The sequence below is a fragment of the Populus trichocarpa genome, chromosome 6 (assembly GCF_000002775.5).
Source record: "Populus trichocarpa isolate Nisqually-1 chromosome 6, P.trichocarpa_v4.1, whole genome shotgun sequence".
Lineage (NCBI taxonomy): Eukaryota > Viridiplantae > Streptophyta > Magnoliopsida > Malpighiales > Salicaceae > Populus > Populus trichocarpa.
Window position 1 is genome coordinate 7,383,100 of NC_037290.2, and position 21,676 is coordinate 7,404,775.

A 21,676-nucleotide genomic window follows, 5' to 3' on the forward strand; every position below is an offset into this window, starting at 1 on the left:
GTAAGCATCCCAAAATTCAACTTGGAATTTTCTTTTAGAAATTCTTCATCTTGGAATGTGGCTAAAGTAAACGATCTCCTCTCATTAATTTTTTTTTTAAAAAAAACCCTTCAAGATCATTACAATATGTATATTTAACTAGCAAAGAAAACAAAATCTCAAAGCAGAGCTTGCTTTTGATTAAAATGGAAAGATGAATTTCGGTAATGTTTGGAAAAGTGGTTCAAATTGTTGTTTGATAAAAAATTAATTTTTTATATATATTTTTAGATCGTTTTAATGTATCGATATCAAAAAATAAATTTTATAAAATAAAAAAAAAATCCTCTTTATCAAGAATCATTATATTTAAAATCTTGGAATGTGGCTAAAGTAAACGATCTCCTCTCATTATTTTTTTTTATATAAAAAAAACCCCTTCAAGACCATTACAATATGTATTAACTAGTAAAGAAAAAATCTTAAAGCAAAGCTTGCTTTTGATTAGATTGGAAAGAAAAACTTCTGTGATATTTGAAACGTGGTTCAAATATGATAGAAAATTGATTTTTTAAAAATATTTTTAGATCATTTTAATATGCTGATGTCAAAAATAAATTTAAAAAATAAAAAAAACCACCTCAAGAATCATTATCTTTAATATAGTTGCAATTTGTTAGTTGATGATTTTAGAGTGCTTATTAATTAACCGTTCAAGTTAAATGAATTCATTTTCACCCCAAACTATAAATTGTTTTTTATTTAAGTTGCTCAATGGGAAAATTACCGATCACTCGGTGGTAAAACATAATTGAATGGAGGCCACTCTTGATCATTTCCAATTGAAGACGGGAATAGTAATATATAGGTATCATCGTTTTCTATTTCCTGTGGAAAGGGTGCTCGATCGGAGGTTTCAATCGGAGTTTTGCAAGAATTTTATTTTTTTTGTTTTATATTATTTTATTTTATATTTTTATATTATTTTAAAATACTATATAAAAAGTAAATTTTAAAAAAAATTTAAAATAATAATTTAATATATTTAAAAAAATAATACTTTAAAAATAATCATTACTACATTCTCAATCAACTCTAAAATCTTGTTTTTATTACCAATGATAAAAGTCAAAATGCAAGGTTAAAGAAGTGCATTGATGCTAGATGCGGACGAAATCAACAGAGGAAAAATAGCAATGACAAGTAGCACAAAACTTTATCGAATAGATCACCAAAGGAAACTTTTAATTTAAAATTTAATTACTAGATATTCTCTTCTCAAATAATTTATTTTTTCTAAGAAATTTATAATTTCTTAAATATATAAAAAAAACTAACAATTCATATTTTTAAATAAAATTTAATGGTTGAATCAAAAATTTTTTTTTTTTATGGAGACAGTCTCTCATCAATCTATAATATCCTAGAAATTAAGCTATTAGGTTATGGTTTTAGATTTTTATTGGGTTAATATGGTTCTTTGACATGGTCATGTCCAGAACTAACGAATTATAACCTCCAGATCAATGCTGCTCAACATATTACTTAGATTTCTAACATATATGTCCCAATAAAGATTTAGAATAAAGATTTATTTGGAATTGAAATTCAATTCCCACGATCGAGAAGCCAGACGTGCAGGGTCGACCATGTATATATTGTTATGATATGAAGGAAGAAGATGAGCGTCGCTATTGCACTATTGCATCACGTTCTGGTAAACATGGCAAAATATGGGCATTTGCAGAAGCATTGAAGACCTGAATTATTGGATCAGAAATCTCCATTGACTCTGGAACTTAAGTACACATTTTGCAGGAATAATTGTAAGACTTAATTTTTAGGATTAATGGCTTCACCAGCTTTTATTATAATAAGGTAATTTTTCAATTTGGTTTTATGTTTGAGTCAATTTTATTCTTAAATATATGTTACATTTATAATATATTGATTATTTTAATGAGACTTTCATATCAAACAACTAGAATTAGTTAAGTAATTTATATATAATTATTTTTTGTTTCTAAAATGCCTTTATAAGCTAGAAAAATAGAAACTTTTATGTCCAAGGCATGTGACTGAGTCTGGTGATTTAGCTTGAAAAACTTGCTAGAATGATAGATTAAAAACTTGTATACTCAAGAATAAAGTTAATTAAATTAAGGATATAATGATGGATTGAAGAATTATCCTTTAATATAATAACACATAAATAACTAACCTAAATTTCTAGGATATTTATGTCAAAGAACCATTTTAACCAAATAGCTTAAACTATTAGGTGAAGTTCCAAGATATGATTTATATTATTTTTTAACACATCCCCTCAAATGAAAGTCTTTTGGTTTGAAACTTGCACAGACCCACACTACCTTGTACTTAATTTTTATCAAATAAATAGGGATATTGAGATTCGAATTCGTGACCGCTTGATCATTAAAATTCTTGTACCATATCAAAGAACCAACTCAATCGAATAACATAAGCTATTAGATGAGGTCCCAAGATATGATTTATATTATTTTCTAACAATTAAAAGCCTATTTGTTTTTGTGTTTCAAAAATACTTTTAAAAATAACTAATTGTTTTTTCTTTGTTTTAATTTTTTATATTTTTAAATTATTTTAATGTATTGATGTAAATAAATGAGTTTTTAAATAATCGCTATTACAATATCATCCCTTCCTTCTTGGCCCTTGCATTGTATTTTTACATAATTACATCTACGAAAGGCCAGATGCATGTGTTCGCTGAATTACTGCATGAAACTAGTGTGGCTATACACTAAAGCAGAGGGGGAGAGGCCGATACATGGAAACTTACTGAAGCTTATAAAGCCCCAAGCTAACCATGCTAAAAAAAAAGGTCATAAATGCATAATTTAGAAAACTTTTGAATAGCTCCACATCACTACTGATCTACTCTTCTGGTAATTAAGTAGTAAGTTTGTTACCCCAAAATTTATTAAGCTTTTCTACTTCCTCAAAAGAACGACTAATTAGAGGATAAGACTATGTTACAAGTAGGATTCTTTCTCATCTTATAGTTACGAGAGATTTGTATTTGGTATTGTGATGCATGGAACTTTTTAAAAGTTTTTTTTACTTAAAAATATTTTAAAATAATTTTTTTATATTTTTTTTATTTTTAATATCAACACATCAAAATTTAAATTTGTTTTAAAGATTACGCTATACCCTGATGGTGTTTTTTGAAGTCTTCCTTTTTATTGGGCTTCTTGCCCCTTTCTTTAGAAAAGAAAAGGTAGAAAGAAAAACACTAGCATGACCTATCACATGTAATTTATTTCTGTCTAGACCAATGAGTTCTTTTATTGTGATTTTAATTTTTTGGGCACAAATAACCTATTAGGAATTTAGAATTTTTCAACTAGTGGAGTAAATAATCGGCCAAGAGGATGTTTTCAAGATTAATATCCAATTCTAATAATTTTTTAGCACAGATTTCCACCAACAAAATTTCCATTAAGGTTTTAAGTAGACGAAGATGGTATAGGCCGTTTGCTTACAAATCCACGTCGATCCATAGACTTTATGTAACATGTAAGAAATCTAGTGAGATTTGTTATCAAATTCTTGTTTTCCAAGAATCTACACACCCACCTAACTACGAAAAAAACGACATGGAAGCAATTCCTCAATTCCCTTATAAGGTTCAGGTGGCCAGTCACGCAGATGAATACAACAAAGCCTGAAAGCAAGAAGTAAGAACCAATAGCAAGAGAGGATTGCAAGAGAAAGATCAGAAAGTTGGCGATATGGAGTACGCTTGCTGGCTCCGATTTATGCTTCTTGCTGTCTGCCTCTTCCCTGCTTTGGTCCAGTGCAGGGTTCGGCATTACAAATTTAATGTAAGTATAATATTGCTGTAGAATGCCTTCACCTGACAAAAGCTTGAACTGCTCGAGGCTGAGGTCATTTGTCTCAGTCACAGAGAACGATTTCTTGAAAAGGATTTCATTATTAGAAGATAACTATGTTTTGCACGATGCATTGTACATCAAGACACTGATCACTGCCTTAGGCTTAAAATCATGCAACTATAGCTTTTGCCTGACTTGTCCATGATTAGAATGAATCATAAGGTTCCCCACCTATAGCCACTATTTTAAATACCAGGAAAGTTTGTTCTTATTTATACTTTATTGGGTAAATAATAGCAGCAGAAAGCTCTCATAATCCATCCATACATTCATGCAACTAGTCAACTAGTAGTAATAATAATAATAACACAATAAGTTTACAGAAATAGTTGAGTACATTGTTAAAATGGGGCCAACTGAGAGATGAAAGATGAAGTTCGACGACATGTAAGTAACCATACAGATAAGAAACAATAAGAGAATGAAAATCTCAAATTACTACAGAGCTATAATGACATATTAATAGTCACAACCAATATGAACAATTTAGTTGTGACCTTTGAATTATATACATTTGATGTAGAAATGAGCTTAATTTAACCTATCATTTCAACAGGTGGTGATGAAAAATACTACCAGACTATGCTCTAGGAAGCCGATTGTTACCGTCAATGGCCGCTTCCCAGGACCCACTCTGTATGCCAGAGAAGACGATACAGTTCTTGTAAAAGTTGTTAACCATGTCAAATATAATGTTTCTATTCACTGGTAAGCTAACGAAACAAACCCCGTATAACAGTTATACTTCAATTGATCATGAATGATTCCGATGCGGGTTTTTCTTGGTATTCGGCAGGCATGGCATTAGGCAACTAAGAACGGGCTGGGCTGATGGACCAGCATACATTACACAATGCCCCATTCAGCCAGGGCAAAGCTATGTCTACAATTTCACAATCACTGGTCAGAGGGGCACACTTCTTTGGCACGCACATATTCTCTGGCTAAGGGCCACAGTTCATGGTGCCATGGTTGTCTTGCCTAAACGCGGCATCCCCTACCCATTCCCAGGTCCTCATAAAGAAGTGGTTGTTGTATTAGGTGAGCAGGATACATAATAGCTATTTCTTTCACTAAAACTGTTGAAATTATGTGCATTCCGACCATAATTCAATGCTTCAAGGTTCATGGTTATTAAATATGTAACCTGAGACTAATGTGGTGACGTGAAATTGCAGCTGAATGGTGGAAATCAGATACTGAAGCTGTGATCAACGAGGCTCTTAAATCTGGATTAGCTCCAAATGTCTCTGATGCTCACACAATTAATGGCCATCCAGGAGCTGTCTCAACTTGTTCTTCACAGGGTATTCAACTAAGATTAATGACCATAAGATATACTTGAAAGTTCTGGCTGTCAATGCTTGCTTTCTAATAAATGTCTGATACAGAAAGATTTTTGGATTCATGCAGGCGGTTTCACATTGCCAGTCAAAAGTGGCGAGACCTACATGCTACGGTTGATCAATGCAGCACTCAATGAAGAGCTCTTCTTCAAAATTGCAGGGCATAAGCTTACAGTCGTCGAAGTTGATGCCACCTATGTTAAACCATTCAAAACCGATACAGTCCTAATTGCCCCAGGCCAGACCACCAATGTCCTTGTCACAACTAACAAAAATACAGGCAAGTACTTGGTTGCTGCCTCCCCGTTCATGGATTCTCCAATTGCTGTGGACAACATGACAGCAACAGCCACTTTGCAGTATTCAGGAGCACTTGCTAACTCCCCTACAACTCTCACCACCCCACCTCCAAAGAATGCCACTGCAGTTGCCAACCAATTTACCAACTCTCTACGCAGCCTTAACTCAAGAAGATTTCCTGCCAAAGTCCCATTGAACGTTGATCACAACCTTTTCTTTACAGTTAGTCTAGGAGTTAACCCATGTCCAAGTTGCAAAGCTGGTAATGGCAGCAGGGTTGTTGCTAGTATTAACAATGTCACATTTGTGATGCCAACCACTGCCCTGCTCCAAGCACATTTCCTCAACATCAGCGGTGTGTTCACCACTGATTTTCCTGCAAAGCCACCGCATGTTTTCAATTACACTGGCACTCCACCTACAAATTTACAGACCAAAAGTGGAACTAAAGTTTATAGGCTGAGCTACAACTCGACAGTCCAACTTGTTATGCAAGATACTGGTATCATATCCCCTGAGAACCATCCGATCCATTTACATGGATTCAATTTCTTTGCTGTCGGTAGGGGAGTAGGGAATTACAATCCGAAGACTGATACTAAGAAATTTAACCTCGTTGATCCTGTTGAACGGAACACAATTGGAGTACCTTCTGGTGGATGGGTGGCGATAAGATTTCGCGCCGATAATCCAGGTAATTGCTGTTTAATGTTTTCGTTTGGAAGTACAGAGCTTGGCATTTTCAAGTTTGTTTAATTTCATGTTCTCTGATTTTCTTCTTCGCATCTCTTGTAGGAGTTTGGTTCATGCATTGCCATCTAGAGGTGCACACTACATGGGGACTTAAGATGGCGTTCTTGGTAGACAATGGCAAAGGCCCTAAGGAGTCTCTTCTACCGCCGCCAAGCGACCTTCCAAAATGTTGAAGTCAGATCAAGAACTATACTAACTCGAGGGATAGAAGCCATACTTTATCAGGAAACTTGGTCCCGGTAGAAACATTCTATGCTCGAAGAGAGCAGAGTGTGTATATATATAATTTGAGGGTTAAAGATCCGATTTGTTTCTTGAGTGAATTGGAAGATTTGCTCAAGCGAGTTTGCATAAAATTTTGTGAGCGGTAGAGCTGTTTCAATTCAAATGTTATTTTTTCTTGAATAAATATATATATATTGAAGATTTGATCACAAAGCCATTCATGATCAATAAAACTTGTATGCTTCTAAATATGTTCATGGGTCGGGTTGGATAAGACCTAGATCAGGCCCGATTAACTTTTCTAAGTTATATTGACCCGTATCTGGCCAGAATCGATCCTTGGGCTTTCAAGCCCTTTAAGAAATAAAAAATAAAAAATAAAAGCAAAATAATATGTAGCAATAGAAATTAGTTTTTTTTTTTTTGAGACAAGTATCGAAATTGTTAAAGAATAAGGAAGCAAAGTTTTAGCACGGCGAAACAAATATTTATATAACGCGGCAATGATTAGAAATTCTAGCAATGATTGCATTTCTTAGACCCAAAAGCTGTATGTTTTTAAATATTTTTAATATGGTAAAGTAAGAAATTATTATTTTAATATATTTCAAAATAAAAAATTTTAAAAATTAATTTTTATCACAATCTCAAATAAACATTAGGTGAAAAGAAAAAAGAAAAGGAACAATACAAACTGAAGCATGGAGTTAGAACTTAATTTTGTAGTTTATTAAAATAAATAAATTAATTATGGTTTTAACTATATATTTACTCTTTTTGTTTTTAAAACCATTTATAACTTAATATTTTTCATCCCTTTTATGTTGTTTTTCCAATATATTTATTTTTTGTTTTAAAAACAGAAAAAAGAAAAGAAAAAGAAAAAGATAAATTAAGAAGATTGATAAAATAGAAGATACCTTTATTTTTTTTCCCAATATGCTACGGCTAAAACTGGTTAGGAAAATAGTGTAGCTGCAGATGCATTGGCACTGTTCACTAGAACATTCTAATGACATCTTTGTCTTTTCCATAAAAAAAACTTATAACTAGTTTCTGGGAACATGAAAGTCTTTTGACGAGGTGCATTAGTCATTCTTAAATTAATTAGGGGCAATTATGTCTTTTTCAATTTAAAAATACAGTGAAAAGACCGAAATGCCCTTAAAAGCAAAAAATTCAATGCTAGCATCAAGGGACAATTTGATACTTTTAAAATGGTTTTTTTCTATTATTATCATGTAAGATGAGGAGCAATTTTGTATTTGGATAAATATATATAAAAAATAAAAAACATAGTGAAACGATCAAAATGCCCTTGGAAGTCTAAACATAAAAAAAAATGATCTCAAGGGACTTTTTCCATAGGTTTTTATCTCAAAGCCTTCCCAAACTTCGATTGATATTCAATTTTAACTCTATAAAAAATAAGGTCTGTGAAATCTTTTGGTAAAATATCAATTCGATCCAACGTTCAAATTAAAAATTATGCTTGTTAGCGTAAAACTGTACATTAGAAAAAAAAAGCCCAAAATTACCTCTCATTACCCAACCCTTTTATGGACCACATTAATCAAGGCTTAGTCACCTTTTCTTGAAAATTTAAAACTTGACTTGACCCAAATATCTTGAATAAGCCCATCGAATAACTCTTCAATCTTTTTGGTCGAATGATACAAGGTCAAAATCTTTGGCTTCTCCTTCCTCATTCTCATCAACCATCTCATCAATGATCCTACACCTCACCAAACATCACATTCATCCTCTCAAATTGTTGTTCTATAACCAGTAATTTAAGATGTCCTCCTTCTTCTTTTTAGAGGATGCCCCGTCTTTGGAAGACATTATCAAATTTAAAATTTTACGTTAGTAATAAAAAACAATTATCATCACTCACTCCCTTATGTGTTTACACTCTATAATCAACGGGTTGTAGTTGTTCATCCAATAGCTTCGATTCTTTGGTTCAAGGTAAACACTAGATCGAGTTTTTATCTTCAATTCGATTTTATCTTTTTTGGGTTGTATTTTTTCTTGTTTATGAGTTCACATCACAAGAAACTATTTTATAATAAACCTAAACCTAGGTTCGAGCCACATCGTGTCGACACGTGCTTGCGTATGGGTTTAAGTTCAAAACCCACTTTGCTTATGTCATTTTCCCTCTAAAAAATTGGGTTCCTTTTGGTCTCAATATTAACTCTTCGCCTTCTCATTAAATAAGTCACAAGAAAAACTTATTTCTTTCCAACACGGATAGAGTTTTTAAAGGGTTTGGGTTTCACTAAAACATGTCAATCAAAGGTTCTTTGAGAATAATTTTTTATTCATCCATAATTTAATTAAATCATATTAGTGTTCTATGTTAAAGAGCTTATATTGGATATTAAATTCCAACAAAGTTTTAACCCCAAAAATGAATGGATCCACTTTTAATTTGGCCTCAAATATTTCCATTAACCATGTTCCAAGACAAAATTTGCAACAAAATGTCCCATTAACAAAGCAGAATGTTTTTGTTACAATACTAATGTCAGTAAAAATGAGTAGAGAATGTTGATGAATTTAGATATAACTAGTTTATTTTCTACACTATCATTGTGGGTTGGATGAAATTTTTTTGGAACATAAGAAAATAATATATAAACCATATGAAACTTTTCGGCATTGTCATTAAATTAGGTGCAACAGTTCAAACTTGACAACTCTTAACATGACTATTTGTTTAGCTCAAGTTTTTAATTAAATCATATGAAAGTTGCTCTTATGTGACATTGTTTACTGGGTAGGTGCAAAGAAAAAAAAACACGTTAGGTTCAACCTAATCAACCCACCAAACTCGTGATCGAAGTTATGAGCTTCACTAGGTCAAATTAATTTTTTTTATTTTATTATATAATAAAAATATAAATTTTTATTTACCATCAACACAATACTAAAAAATAAAATTAAAAAGAAAAACTTCACATTAAAAGATAATATTGAAAGAAAAAAATAAAATATGGAAAAAATACTCTAATGATGTGCTATGATAAAGCCAAACACGCGGGCACGTGGGCTTGGGGAAGGCCTGCAGCTTGGGCTGTGCACATCTTTTTTATTTGAAAAAAAGAAGAAAAGCAACCTCTCATCTATCTTTTGAAAGAATATACTGCTATCTGTAGCTAGGAATCAAACCCACAACCTCCACACCTACCTCCTTGCTTACCACCACTTGAACTATGACAAGAACTTAACCAAGCTATTAAAATATATCAACTTGATTTTAATAACTAAGCCAAATCCAGCCATTTAGTTGTTCCTTTTTACTATTAGATTTGAAATCAATGGTTTTAACAAACCAGCATTTTAGACATTCCCAAAACAGACGGATGCGCAAAAGCATTGAATTGAATTGAAAATATTGATCGGATCATGCATGGATTTTCATATAAAAAAAACACATCACCGTGGAAAGGACCTGGTGAGCACTCATCATTAGAATTCAGAGCCGCAAGTAATCCTGGGACATCCTTTACAAGGACTACAAGTAATGCCTTGAAAAAGAGAGTTCGGCCTACCAAACTTAACCCGTATTGTTCTTAAATCTACGAAGAGCACCAGGTCCTAAAAAAGAGTAGCAAAATAAAATAAATTCTAAGGCAACTAATTGAAAATGGTGATTAATTAAGGTGACTTGTCCGTTGCTGATCAATTGACCACATGTTCTTTTACTCTATTTTTATATTGTTGTGAACCTACTTGAGTAAATAGCAGGACAAGAGAATGTTTTCAGGATAAATATGTAGGAAGTGGGTGCCAAATTTAATCATTTAATTTACAGATTTCCTATGCCACCAAATTATCAAACTTCCATGCAAGGTTCCTAATTAATAAATGCAAAAATTAGAAAACACATGGTCTGCTTCCCAAACTATGTTGATCCATGAACAAGACGACTTTATGTAGCATGTAAGAAACCTAGTAAGATTAGGCTTCTAATCCTTGTTTTCCAAGAATGAACTCACCCACCTAACCTAACTGTGAAAAACGACATGGCAGCAATTCCCATATTCCCTTTATAAGGTTGAGGTAGCCAGTCACGGATGAAGACAACAAGCTTGAAAGCAAGAAGGAAACCAACAGCAACAGAGAGATTGCCAAAGAAAGGTCTCGAAGTCAGCAAATATGGAGTACTCCAATTTGCTCATCCGTTTTATGCTTCTTGCTGTCTGCCTCCTCCCCGCTTTGGTCGAGTGCAGGATTCGGCATTACAAGTTCAATGTAAGTTAAATGCTGTAGCAAGCTTCCATGTGACGAAAGCCTGAACTGCTTGCGCTTTAGGTCATTAGTCTCATTCATGTGACGAAAATCTTCTTTGAAATGCATTTCGTTATTAGAAGATAGCCATGTTTTGCACGATGCATTGCGCATCATGACACTGCCTTGGCTTAAAATCATGCAACTTTACCCATATCTTTTTCCTGACTAGTCCATGATTCAAATGGAAATCATAGAGTTTCCACCTACCTATAGCCACTATTTTAAATACCAGAAAAGTTTATTCTCATGCTTACTTTATGGTTAAATAATTGCAGCAGAAAGCTCTCACTATATATATATATATATATATATATATATGTTCAAGAAACCATTAAAAAAATATTAAATAGGAAAAGGATGGTAAGATCTCAAAGCACTGTAGTGACATAATTTGTCACAACAAATTAAACAATATGGACAGTTTAGCAGTCATGACCTTTGAATTATATACATTTGATGTAGAAATGAGCTTAAATATTTCACCTATCATTTCAACAGGTGGTGATGAAAAATACTACCAGACTATGCTCTAGGAAGCCGATTGTTACCGTCAATGGCCGCTTCCCAGGACCCACTCTGTATGCCAGAGAACACGATACAGTTCTTGTAAAAGTTGTTAACCATGTCAAATATAATGTTTCTATTCACTGGTAAGCTAACGAAACAAACCCTGTATAACAGTTATACTTCAATTCATCATGAATGATACCGATGCGGATTTTTCTTGGTATTCTGCAGGCATGGCATTAGGCAACTAAGAACGGGCTGGGCTGATGGACCAGCATACATTACACAATGCCCCATTCAGCCAGGGCAAAGCTATGTCTACAATTTCACAATCACTGGTCAGAGGGGCACACTTCTTTGGCACGCACATATTCTCTGGCTAAGGGCCACAGTTCATGGTGCCCTGGTTGTCTTGCCTAAACGCGGCATCCCCTACCCATTCCCAGCTCCTCATAAAGAAGTGGTTGTTGTATTAGGTGAGCAGGATACATAATAGCTATTTCTTTCACTAAAACTTTTGAAATTCTGTGCATTCCGCCATAATTCAAATCTTTAAGGTTCATGGTTATTAAATATGTAACCTGAGACTAAGGTGGTGACGTGAAATTGCAGCTGAATGGTGGAAATCAGATACTGAAGCTGTGATCAACGAGGCTCTTAAATCTGGATTAGCTCCAAATGTCTCTGATGCTCACACAATTAACGGCCATCCAGGAGCTGTCTCAGCTTGTTCTTCACAGGGTATTCAACTAAGATTAATGACCATAAGATATACCTGTGAGTTCTGGCTCTCAATGCTTGCTTTCTAATAGAGGTCTGATACAGAAAGATTTTTGGATTCATGCAGGCGGTTTCACATTGCCAGTCAAAAGTGGCGAGACCTACATGCTACGGTTGATCAATGCTGCACTCAATGAAGAGCTCTTCTTCAAAATTGCAGGGCATAAGCTTACAGTCGTCGAAGTGGATGCCACCTATGTTAAACCATTCAAAACCGATACAGTCCTAATTGCCCCAGGCCAGACCACCAATGTCCTTGTCACAGCTAACAAAAATACAGGCAAGTACTTGGTTGCTGCCTCCCCGTTCATGGATGCTCCAATTGCTGTGGACAACATGACAGCAACAGCCACTTTGCAGTATTCAGGAGCACTTGCTAACTCCCCTACAACTCTCACCACCCCACCTCCAAAGAATGCCACTGCAGTTGCCAACCAATTTACCAACTCTCTACGCAGCCTTAACTCAAGAAGATTTCCTGCCAAAGTCCCATTGAACGTTGATCACAACCTTTTCTTTACAGTTGGTCTAGGAGTTAACCCATGTCCAAGTTGCAAAGCTGGTAATGGCAGCAGGGTTGTTGCTAGTATTAACAATGTCACATTTGTGATGCCAACCACTGCCCTGCTCCAAGCACATTTCCTCAACATCAGCGGTGTGTTCACCACTGATTTTCCTGCAAAGCCACCGCATGTTTTCAATTACACTGGCACTCCACCTACAAATTTACAGACCAAAAGTGGAACTAAAGTTTATAGGCTGAGCTACAACTCGACAGTCCAACTTGTTATGCAAGATACTGGGATCATATCCCCTGAGAACCATCCGATCCATTTACATGGATTCAATTTCTTTGCTGTCGGTAGGGGAGTAGGGAATTACAATCCGAAGACTGATACTAAGAAATTTAACCTCGTTGATCCTGTTGAACGGAACACAATTGGAGTACCTTCTGGTGGATGGGTGGCGATAAGATTTCGCGCCGATAATCCAGGTAATTGCTGTTTAATGTTTTCGTTTGGAAGTACAGAGCTTGGCATTTTCAAGTTTGTTTAATTTCATGTTCTCTGATTTTCTTCTTCGCATCTCTTGTAGGAGTTTGGTTCATGCATTGCCATCTAGAGGTGCACACTACATGGGGACTTAAGATGGCGTTCTTGGTAGACAATGGCAAAGGCCCTAAGGAGTCTCTTCTACCGCCGCCAAGCGACCTTCCAAAATGTTGAAGTCAGATCAAGAACTATACTAACTCGAGGGATAGAAGCCATACTTTATCAGGAAACTTGGTCCCGGTAGAAACATTCTATGATCGAAGAGAGCAGAGTGTGTATATATATAATTTGAGGGTTTAAGATCCGATTTGTTTCTTGAGTGAATTGGAAGATTTGCTCAAGCGAGTTTTAATAAAATTTTGTGAGCGGTAGAGCTGTTTCAATTCAAATGTTATTTTTTCTTGAATAAATATATCTATTGAAGATTTGATCACGAAGCCATTCATGATCAATAAAACTTGTATGTTCTATATATGTTCATGTGTCGGGTCGGATTAGACCTAGATCAGGCCCGATTAATTTTTCTAAGCTATATTGACCCGAGTCTAGTCAGAATCGATACTTGGGCTTTCAAGCCCTTCAAGAAATTAAAAAATGAAAGCAAATAATAAATGCTAGAGTTCGATTAGAACTAGTCTTTTCATTTTTCAACAAGTATCAAAATTGTTAACGACCAAGGAAGCAAAGTTTTAGCACCGTGAAACAAATATTTATATATATATCACGGCAATGATTAGAAATTCTAGCAATGATTGCATTTCTTAGACCCAAAAGCTGTATGTTTTTAAATATTTTTTATAGGGTAATGTTAAAAATTATTATTTTGATATATTTTAAAATAAAAAATAATTTTAAAAATAATTTTTATCATATTCTTAAATAAATATTAGGTGAAGAGAGAAAGAGAAGGGAAAAATATAAACTGAAGCATGGAGTGACTAGTAACTTAATTTTGTAGTTTATTAAAATAAATTAATTAATTATAGTTGTAACTATATATTTACTCTCTTTGTTTTTAAAACCATTTATAACTTAATATTTTTCATCTATTATATGTTGTTCTTCTAATTTATTTATTTTTTGTTTTAAAAACAAAAAAAAAAGAAAAAGATAAAATAAGAAGATTGATAAAATAAAAGATACCTTCATTTTTTTTTCAAATATGCTATAGCTAAAATTGGTTAGGAAAATAGTGTAGCAGCATATATATTGGCACTGTTCACTAGAACATTCCAATGAAGTGAACATTCTAATGGCGTCTTTGTCTTTTCCATCAAAAAACTTATAACTAGTTACTTGGGACATCAAAGTCTTTTGATGAGGCACATTAGTCATTTCTAAATTGACTAGGAGAAATTATGTCTTTTTCAATTTAAAAAATACAATGAAATTCTTAAAAGCAAAAATTTCAATATTGGCATCAACTTTTAAAATGGGTTTTTTTGTTATTATCATGTAAGATGAGGGCAATTTTGTATTTGGACAAATATACATAAAAAAATCAAAAATATATTGAAACGATTGAAATGTCCATAGAAGTCAAAAAATAAAATAAAAATGATCTTAAAGGGCTTTTTCCAAAGGTTTTTTCATTATTAACATGTAAAATCATGGGTGATTTGATATTTGAATAAAACAAAATTCAGGCATATGTACGACACCATGAGGCACGCGGGAGGCGCCAACACACTATGGATGACGTGTGTGACGCCTCCCATTGTCCAAAAATACCCTTTCATCATGTCATTGGAAGCACTGTCGTGTTTTGTTTCCTGTTGGTATGATACATGTTTTTGGTGGTGATTCAGTTTGTCGTCGAAAGCACTTTCTATTCTATTCTTTTTCCTTCTCTTCTCTCTTCTCCCTTAAAAAATATAGTTTGCCCTTTTTGTTCTTGATGTTTCAACTTCAATAATTATTCTTTTGATTTTTAATTTTTGTTCCGGGCTCTTTTATAGAAATCTTATTTGTTTTTAATTTCATTCTTCAATCACAATTCACTAAATATCATATTCTTTAATTTGGTCATTCTTTTGATTTATAATTTTTGTGTAGCCTTAACAAATAAGGTGTACCTTGCAAAAATTGGAGCTCTGTTACCGCCTCTCGTGTGTCCATGTAAAATAAAGAAACCACTAACTTTTGAATCCTAATGAAACATGGGAACCTTGCCAATTAATAACTCTAATTATGTCGCCTCAAATGTCCTTGTAGAATAAGGAAGTCACTTTATAGGAAATCTATAAGTTAGAAGGAAATATAATCCTAAACCAACTAGGAAAATAATGCAATTCCCGCATAGTAGTTTCTAGTTTTTATCTCAAGGTCTTCCCAAACTCCGATTGATATTTAATTTTAACCCTATAAAAATAAGATGTGTGAAATCTTTTGGTAAAATATCAATTCGATCCAACATTCAGATTGAAAATTATGATTGTTAGCGTAAAACTGTATATTAGAAGAAGAAAAATGCCCAAAATTACCTCTCCTTGCCCAACCCTTTCATGGACCACATTGATCAAAGCTTAGTCACCCCTTCTTGAAATTTTGAAACTTGACTTGACCAAAATATCTTAAATAAGCCCATCGAATACCTTTTCAATCTTCTTGGTCGAATAATGCAAGGTCAAAATCTTTGGCTTCTCCTTCCTCATTCTCATCAACCATCTCATCGATGATCCTACACCTCACCAAACATCACATTCATCCTCTCAAATTATTGTTCTATACCCCTAACAAAAATAAGATGTTCTCCTTCTCCTTTTTAGAGGATGCCCCGTCTTTGGAAGACATTGTCAAATTTAAAATTTTACGTTAGCAATAAAAAACAATTATCATCATTTACTCCCTTACGTGTTTACACTCAATAATCAACGGGTTATGGTCGTTCATCCATTAGCTTCGATTCTTTGGTTCAAGGTATTCACTATATCAAGTTTTTATCTTCAATTCGATTTGTCTTTTTGGGTTGTATTTTTTCTTGTTTATGAGTTCACATCACAAGAAACTATTTTATAATAAACTCAAACCTAGGCTCAAGCCACATCATGTCAACGCGTACTTGCATATTCAAAACCCACTTTACTTATGTCATTTTCCCTCTAAAAAATTAGGTTCCTATTGGTCTTAATATTAACTCTTCACCTTCTCACTAAATAAGCCACAAGAAAAACTTATTTCTTTCTAATGTGGGATAGAGTTTTTAGAAGGCTTTGGGTTTCACTAAAATATATGAATCAATGGTTATTTGAGAATAATTTTTTATTCATCCACAATTTATTTAAATCATATTAGTAGTATATGTTAAAGAGCTTATGTTGGAGATTAAATTCCAACACAGTTTTAACCCCAAAAGTGAATGGATCCACTTTTAATTTGGCATCAAATATTTTCATTAACCATGTTCCTAGACAAAATTTGCAACAAAATATCCTCCTAACAAAGCAGAATGTTTTTGTTACAATACTAATGTCAGTAAAAATGAGTAACGGATGTTGATGTATTTAGATATAACTAGTTTATTTCCTACACTATCGTTGTGGGTTGTATGAAATTTTTTTGGAATATAAGAAAACAATATATAAATTATATAAAACTTTTTTGCATTGTTATTAAACTAAATACAATGGTTCAAACTTGACAACTCTCAACATGACTATTTATTTAGTCCAAGTTTTAAATTAAATCATATGAAAGTTGCCGTTATGTGACCTTGTTTATTGGGTAAGTGCAAAGAAAAACAAGGAGCATGTCAGGTTAAACATAATCAACCCGCCAAAACCGTGACAGAAGTTATAGGCTCTACTAGGTCAAATTATTTTTTATTTTATTTTATTATATAATAAAAAAATATAAAATTTGATTTACCATTAACCCAATACTACAAAATAAAATTAAAGAAAAACCTCACATTAAAGGAATAAAAAATAAATAAATATGACAAAAAATACTCAAATGGTGTGTTACGATAAAGCCAAACACGTGGGCTTGGGGAGGCCCACAGACGTGGCCCGTACACCTTTTTTTTATTTGAAAAAAAAAATCAACATTCTCATTTTTTATTTGAAAAAATATATTGCTGTCAGTAGGAATCGAACCCACAACCTCAAACACCCCACAACCTCAAACACCTATCTGCTTACTTATAACCACTTGAATTATGAAACGAACTACGAACTTGTTAACTAAGCTGTTAAAATATATCAACTTAATTTGAATAATTAAGTCAAATCAAGTCATTTAGTTGTTTCCTTTTTACTATTAGATTTGAAATCAATGGTTTTAACAAACCAGCATTTTAGACTTTCCCAAAACAGACGTATGCGCAAAAGCATTGAATTGAATTGAAAATATTGATCGGATAATGCATGGATTTTCATATAAAAAAAAAACACATCACCGTGGAAAGGACCTGGTGAGCACTCATCAGTAGAATTCAGAGCCGCAAGTAATCCTGGGACATCCTTTACAAGGACTACAAGTAATGCCTTGAAAAAGAGAGTTCGGCCTACCAAACTTAACCCGTATTGTTCTTAAATCTACGAAGAGCACCAGGTCCTAAAAAAGAGTAGCAAAATAAAATAAATTCTAAGGCAACTAATTGAAAATGGTGATTAATTAAGGTGACTTGTCCGTTGCTGATCAATTGACCACATGTTCTTTTACTCTATTTTTATATTGTTGTGAACCTACTTGAGTAAATAGCAGGACAAGAGAATGTTTTCAGGATAAATATGTAGGAAGTGGGTGCCAAATTTAATCATTTAATTTTCCGATTTCCTATGCCACCAAATTATCAAACTTCCATGCAAGGTTCCTAATTAATAAATGCAAAAATTAGAAAAAACATGGTCTGCTTCCCAAACTATGTTGATCCATGAACAAGAAGACTTTATGTAGCATGTAAGAAACCTAGTAAGATTAGGCTTCTAATCCTTGTTTTCCAAGAATGAACTCACCCACCTAACCTAACTGTGAAAAACGACATGGCAGCAATTCCCATATTCCCTTTATAAGGTTGAGGTAGCCAGTCACGGATGAAGACAACAAGCTTGAAAGCAAGAAGGAAACCAACAGCAACAGAGAGATTGCCAAAGAAAGGTCTCGAAGTCAGCAAATATGGAGTACTCCAATTGGCTCATCCGTTTTATGCTTCTTGCTGTCTGCCTCCTCCCTGCTTTGGTCGAGTGCAGGATTCGGCATTACAAGTTCAATGTAAGTTAAATGCTGTAGCAAGCTTCCATGTGACGAAAGCGTGAACTGCTTGAGCTTTCGGTCATTAGTCTCATTCATGTGACGAAAATCTTCTTTGAAATGCATTTCGTTATTAGAAGATAGCCATGTTTTGCACGATGCATTGCACATCATGACACTGCCTTGGCTTAAAATCATGCAACTTTACCCATATCTTTTTCCTGACTAGTCCATGATTCAAATGGAAATCATAGAGTTTCCACCTACCTATAGCCACTATTTTAAATACCAGAAAAGTTTATTCTCATGCTTACTTTATGGTTAAATAATTGCAGCAGAAAGCTCTCACTATATATATATATATATATATATATATATGTTCAAGAAACCATTAAAAAAATATTAAATAGGAAAAGGGTGGTAAGATCTCAAAGCACTGTAGTGACATAATTTGTCACAACAAATTAAACAATATGGACAGTTTAGCAGTCATGACCTTTGAATTATATACATTTGATGTAGAAATGAGCTTAAATATTTCACCTATCATTTCAACAGGTGGTGATGAAAAATACTACCAGACTATGCTCTAGGAAGCCGATTGTTACCGTCAATGGCCGCTTCCCAGGACCCACTCTGTATGCCAGAGAACACGATACAGTTCTTGTAAAAGTTGTTAACCATGTCAAATATAATGTTTCTATTCACTGGTAAGCTAACGAAACAAACCCCGTATAACAGTTATACTTCAATTGATCATGAATGATACCGATGCGGATTTTTCTTGGTATTCGGCAGGCATGGCATTAGGCAACTAAGAACGGGCTGGGCTGATGGACCAGCATACATTACACAATGCCCCATTCAGCCAGGGCAAAGCTATGTCTACAATTTCACAATCACTGGTCAGAGGGGCACACTTCTTTGGCACGCACATATTCTCTGGCTAAGGGCCACAGTTCATGGTGCCATGGTTGTCTTGCCTAAACGCGGCATCCCCTACCCATTCCCAGCTCCTCATAAAGAAGTGGTTGTTGTATTAGGTGAGCACGATACATAATAGTTATTTCTTTCACTAAAACTTTTGAAATTATGTGCATTCCGACCATAATTCAATGCTTTAAGGTTCATGTTTATTAAATATGTAACCTGAGACTAATGTGGTGACGTGAAATTGCAGCTGAATGGTGGAAATCAGATACTGAAGCTGTGATCAACGAGGCTCTTAAATCTGGATTAGCTCCAAATGTCTCTGATGCTCACACAATTAACGGCCATCCAGGAGCTGTCTCAGCTTGTTCTTCACAGGGTATTCAACTAAGATTAATGACCATAAGATATACCTGAGAGTTCTGGCTCTCAATGCTTGCTTTCTAATAAAGGTCTGATACAGAAAGATTTTTGGATTCATGCAGGCGGTTTCACATTGCCAGTCAAAAGTGGCGAGACCTACATGCTACGGTTGATCAATGCTGCACTCAATGAAGAGCTCTTCTTCAAAATTGCAGGGCACAAGCTTACAGTCGTCGAAGTTGATGCCACCTATGTTAAACCATTCAAAACCGATACAGTCCTAATTGCCCCAGGCCAGACCACCAATGTCCTTGTCACAACTAACAAAAATACAGGCAAGTACTTGGTTGCTGCCTCCCCGTTCATGGATGCTCCAATTGCTGTGGACAACATGACAGCAACAGCCACTTTGCAGTATTCAGGAGCACTTGCTAACTCCCCTACAACTCTCACCACCCCACCTCCAAAGAATGCCACTGCAGTTGCCAACCAATTTACCAACTCTCTACGCAGCCTTAACTCAAGAAGATTTCCTGCCAAAGTCCCATTAAACGTTGATCACAACCTTTTCTTTACAGTTGGTCTAGGAGTTAACCCATGTCCAAGTTGCAAAGCTGGTAATGGCAGCAGGGTTGTTGCTAGTATTAACAATGTCACATTTGTGATGCCAACCACTGCCCTGCTCCAAGCACATTTCTTCAACATCAGCGGTGTGTTCACCACTGATTTTCCTGCAAAGCCACCGCATGTTTTCAATTACACTGGCACTCCACCTACAAATTTACAGACCAAAAGTGGAACTAAAGTTTATAGGCTGAGCTACAACTCGACAGTCCAACTTGTCATGCAAGATACTGGGATCATATCCCCTGAGAACCATCCGATCCATTTACATGGATTCAATTTCTTTGCTGTCGGTAGGGGAGTAGGGAATTACAATCCGAAGACTGATACTAAGAAATTTAACCTCGTTGATCCTGTTGAACGGAACACAATTGGAGTACCTTCTGGTGGATGGGTGGCGATAAGATTTCGCGCCGATAATCCAGGTAATTGCTGTTTAATGTTTTCGTTTGGAAGTACAGAGCTTGGCATTTTCAAGTTTGTTTAATTTCATGTTCTCTGATTTTCTTCTTTGCATCTCTTGTAGGAGTTTGGTTCATGCATTGCCATCTGGAGGTGCACACTACATGGGGACTTAAGATGGCGTTCTTGGTAGACAATGGCAAAGGCCCTAAGGAGTCTCTTCTACCGCCGCCAAGCGATCTTCCAAAATGTTGAAACCATGTGAAGAAATTCAATAGCTGAAAGATAGAAGCAGTAGTGGATCAGAAAACTTGGTCAGGGGAGAAAGATTCAATGTTAAAAAAGAGAAGAGTATGTAAAAAAAAAAAACAATTAAAGTTAAAGATCCTATTTTTTTTCTTGAGTAAATTGAAAGATTTTCTCAAGCGAGTTTGAATAAAAAAAGATTCTCGAATATATATTGAAAATTCGGTGGCTAATTAAGCCTGTTCAATTGTTTGTATATCGTTTGAACTGTTTGTTAGAATTTGAAAGAACCTTCACATTTTATTGAAGTACACTGTCCAATTGCTGATATGAACCACTCCAATCCTTATAATATTGATGCAGCAACTGTCTTTCCCTCCCTGGCACTGCACCCTGTATTTCCCATTCTCGATCCCTCTTTGCAGGAAAGAAACAAATAACATAATTGTCCAGATATAACATTTACTCGTACTACATACCATCCTCTTTTCGTTTCTTTTTTTTTATTTGCAGCATCAAGTCCTGAAAGAGGGTATGCTTAATTTTGGATCCCATGATAGCTAGAGAGATTAGTAGTTCTAAACTGGCTGGATACTACATATGATAGAATGTAAATGTTAAAATAAGTAATTGTATCCTCCACTAAACTTGGTGCACAAAATGAGTGGGTGGAATTATGTATCATTTTATGGGTGAAACTTGGCAGTTAGCTTGCTCCTCGTCCAACGCA

The 21,676-nt window shown here is 34.5% G+C and overlaps 1 protein-coding gene and 1 long non-coding RNA gene across 4 annotated transcripts; one reads left to right on the plus strand and one right to left on the minus strand.

The window, feature by feature from the left end:
• The first annotated feature begins 3,635 nt into the window (after positions 1–3,635).
• Positions 3,636–21,254, plus strand: LOC7468043 (laccase-4). Of its 3 annotated transcripts, none has more exons than XM_002308172.4 (7): positions 3,636–3,851; positions 4,480–4,631; positions 4,720–4,964; positions 5,102–5,230; positions 5,337–6,263; positions 6,365–6,393; positions 20,854–21,254. In XM_002308172.4, the coding sequence occupies exons 1-7, from the start codon at positions 3,759–3,761 to the stop codon at positions 20,953–20,955; spliced, it is 1,677 nt and encodes a 558-aa protein (XP_002308208.3). In that variant the 5' UTR covers positions 3,636–3,758; the 3' UTR covers positions 20,956–21,254. The 3 variants fall into 3 exon arrangements, with proteins under 3 accessions (XP_002308208.3, XP_024460197.2, XP_024460198.1); XM_024604429.2 differs by lacking the exons at positions 3,636–3,851; positions 4,480–4,631; positions 4,720–4,964; ... (1 more) ...; positions 5,337–6,263; positions 6,365–6,393 and adding exons at positions 10,617–10,810; positions 11,348–11,499; positions 11,588–11,832; ... (1 more) ...; positions 12,204–13,130; positions 13,232–13,260; XM_024604430.2 differs by lacking the exons at positions 3,636–3,851; positions 4,480–4,631; positions 4,720–4,964; ... (1 more) ...; positions 5,337–6,263; positions 6,365–6,393 and adding exons at positions 18,216–18,402; positions 18,940–19,091; positions 19,180–19,424; positions 19,562–19,690; positions 19,797–20,723 and having other exon boundaries at positions 20,825–21,254.
• On the minus strand, positions 4,219–20,382 carry LOC127905427 (uncharacterized). Its single transcript, XR_008059407.1, has 2 exons — positions 20,240–20,382; positions 4,219–5,779 (listed from the first exon to the last, which is right to left on the minus strand). It is a non-coding gene; the product is annotated as an uncharacterized LOC127905427 (long non-coding RNA).
• Positions 21,255–21,676: the final 422 nt, after the last annotated feature.

Excerpts from the sequence above, each read along its gene's own strand:
- LOC7468043 (XM_024604429.2), top strand. The coding sequence starts at position 10,715 with ATGGAGTACTCCAATTTGCTCATCCGTTTTATGCTTCTTGCTGTCTGC. Across the intron at positions 10,811-11,347 it reads TTCGGCATTACAAGTTCAAT|GTGGTGATGAAAAATACTAC; the intron begins GTAAGTTAAATG and ends TCATTTCAACAG. Across the intron at positions 12,098-12,203 it reads CTCAGCTTGTTCTTCACAGG|GCGGTTTCACATTGCCAGTC; the intron begins GTATTCAACTAA and ends GGATTCATGCAG.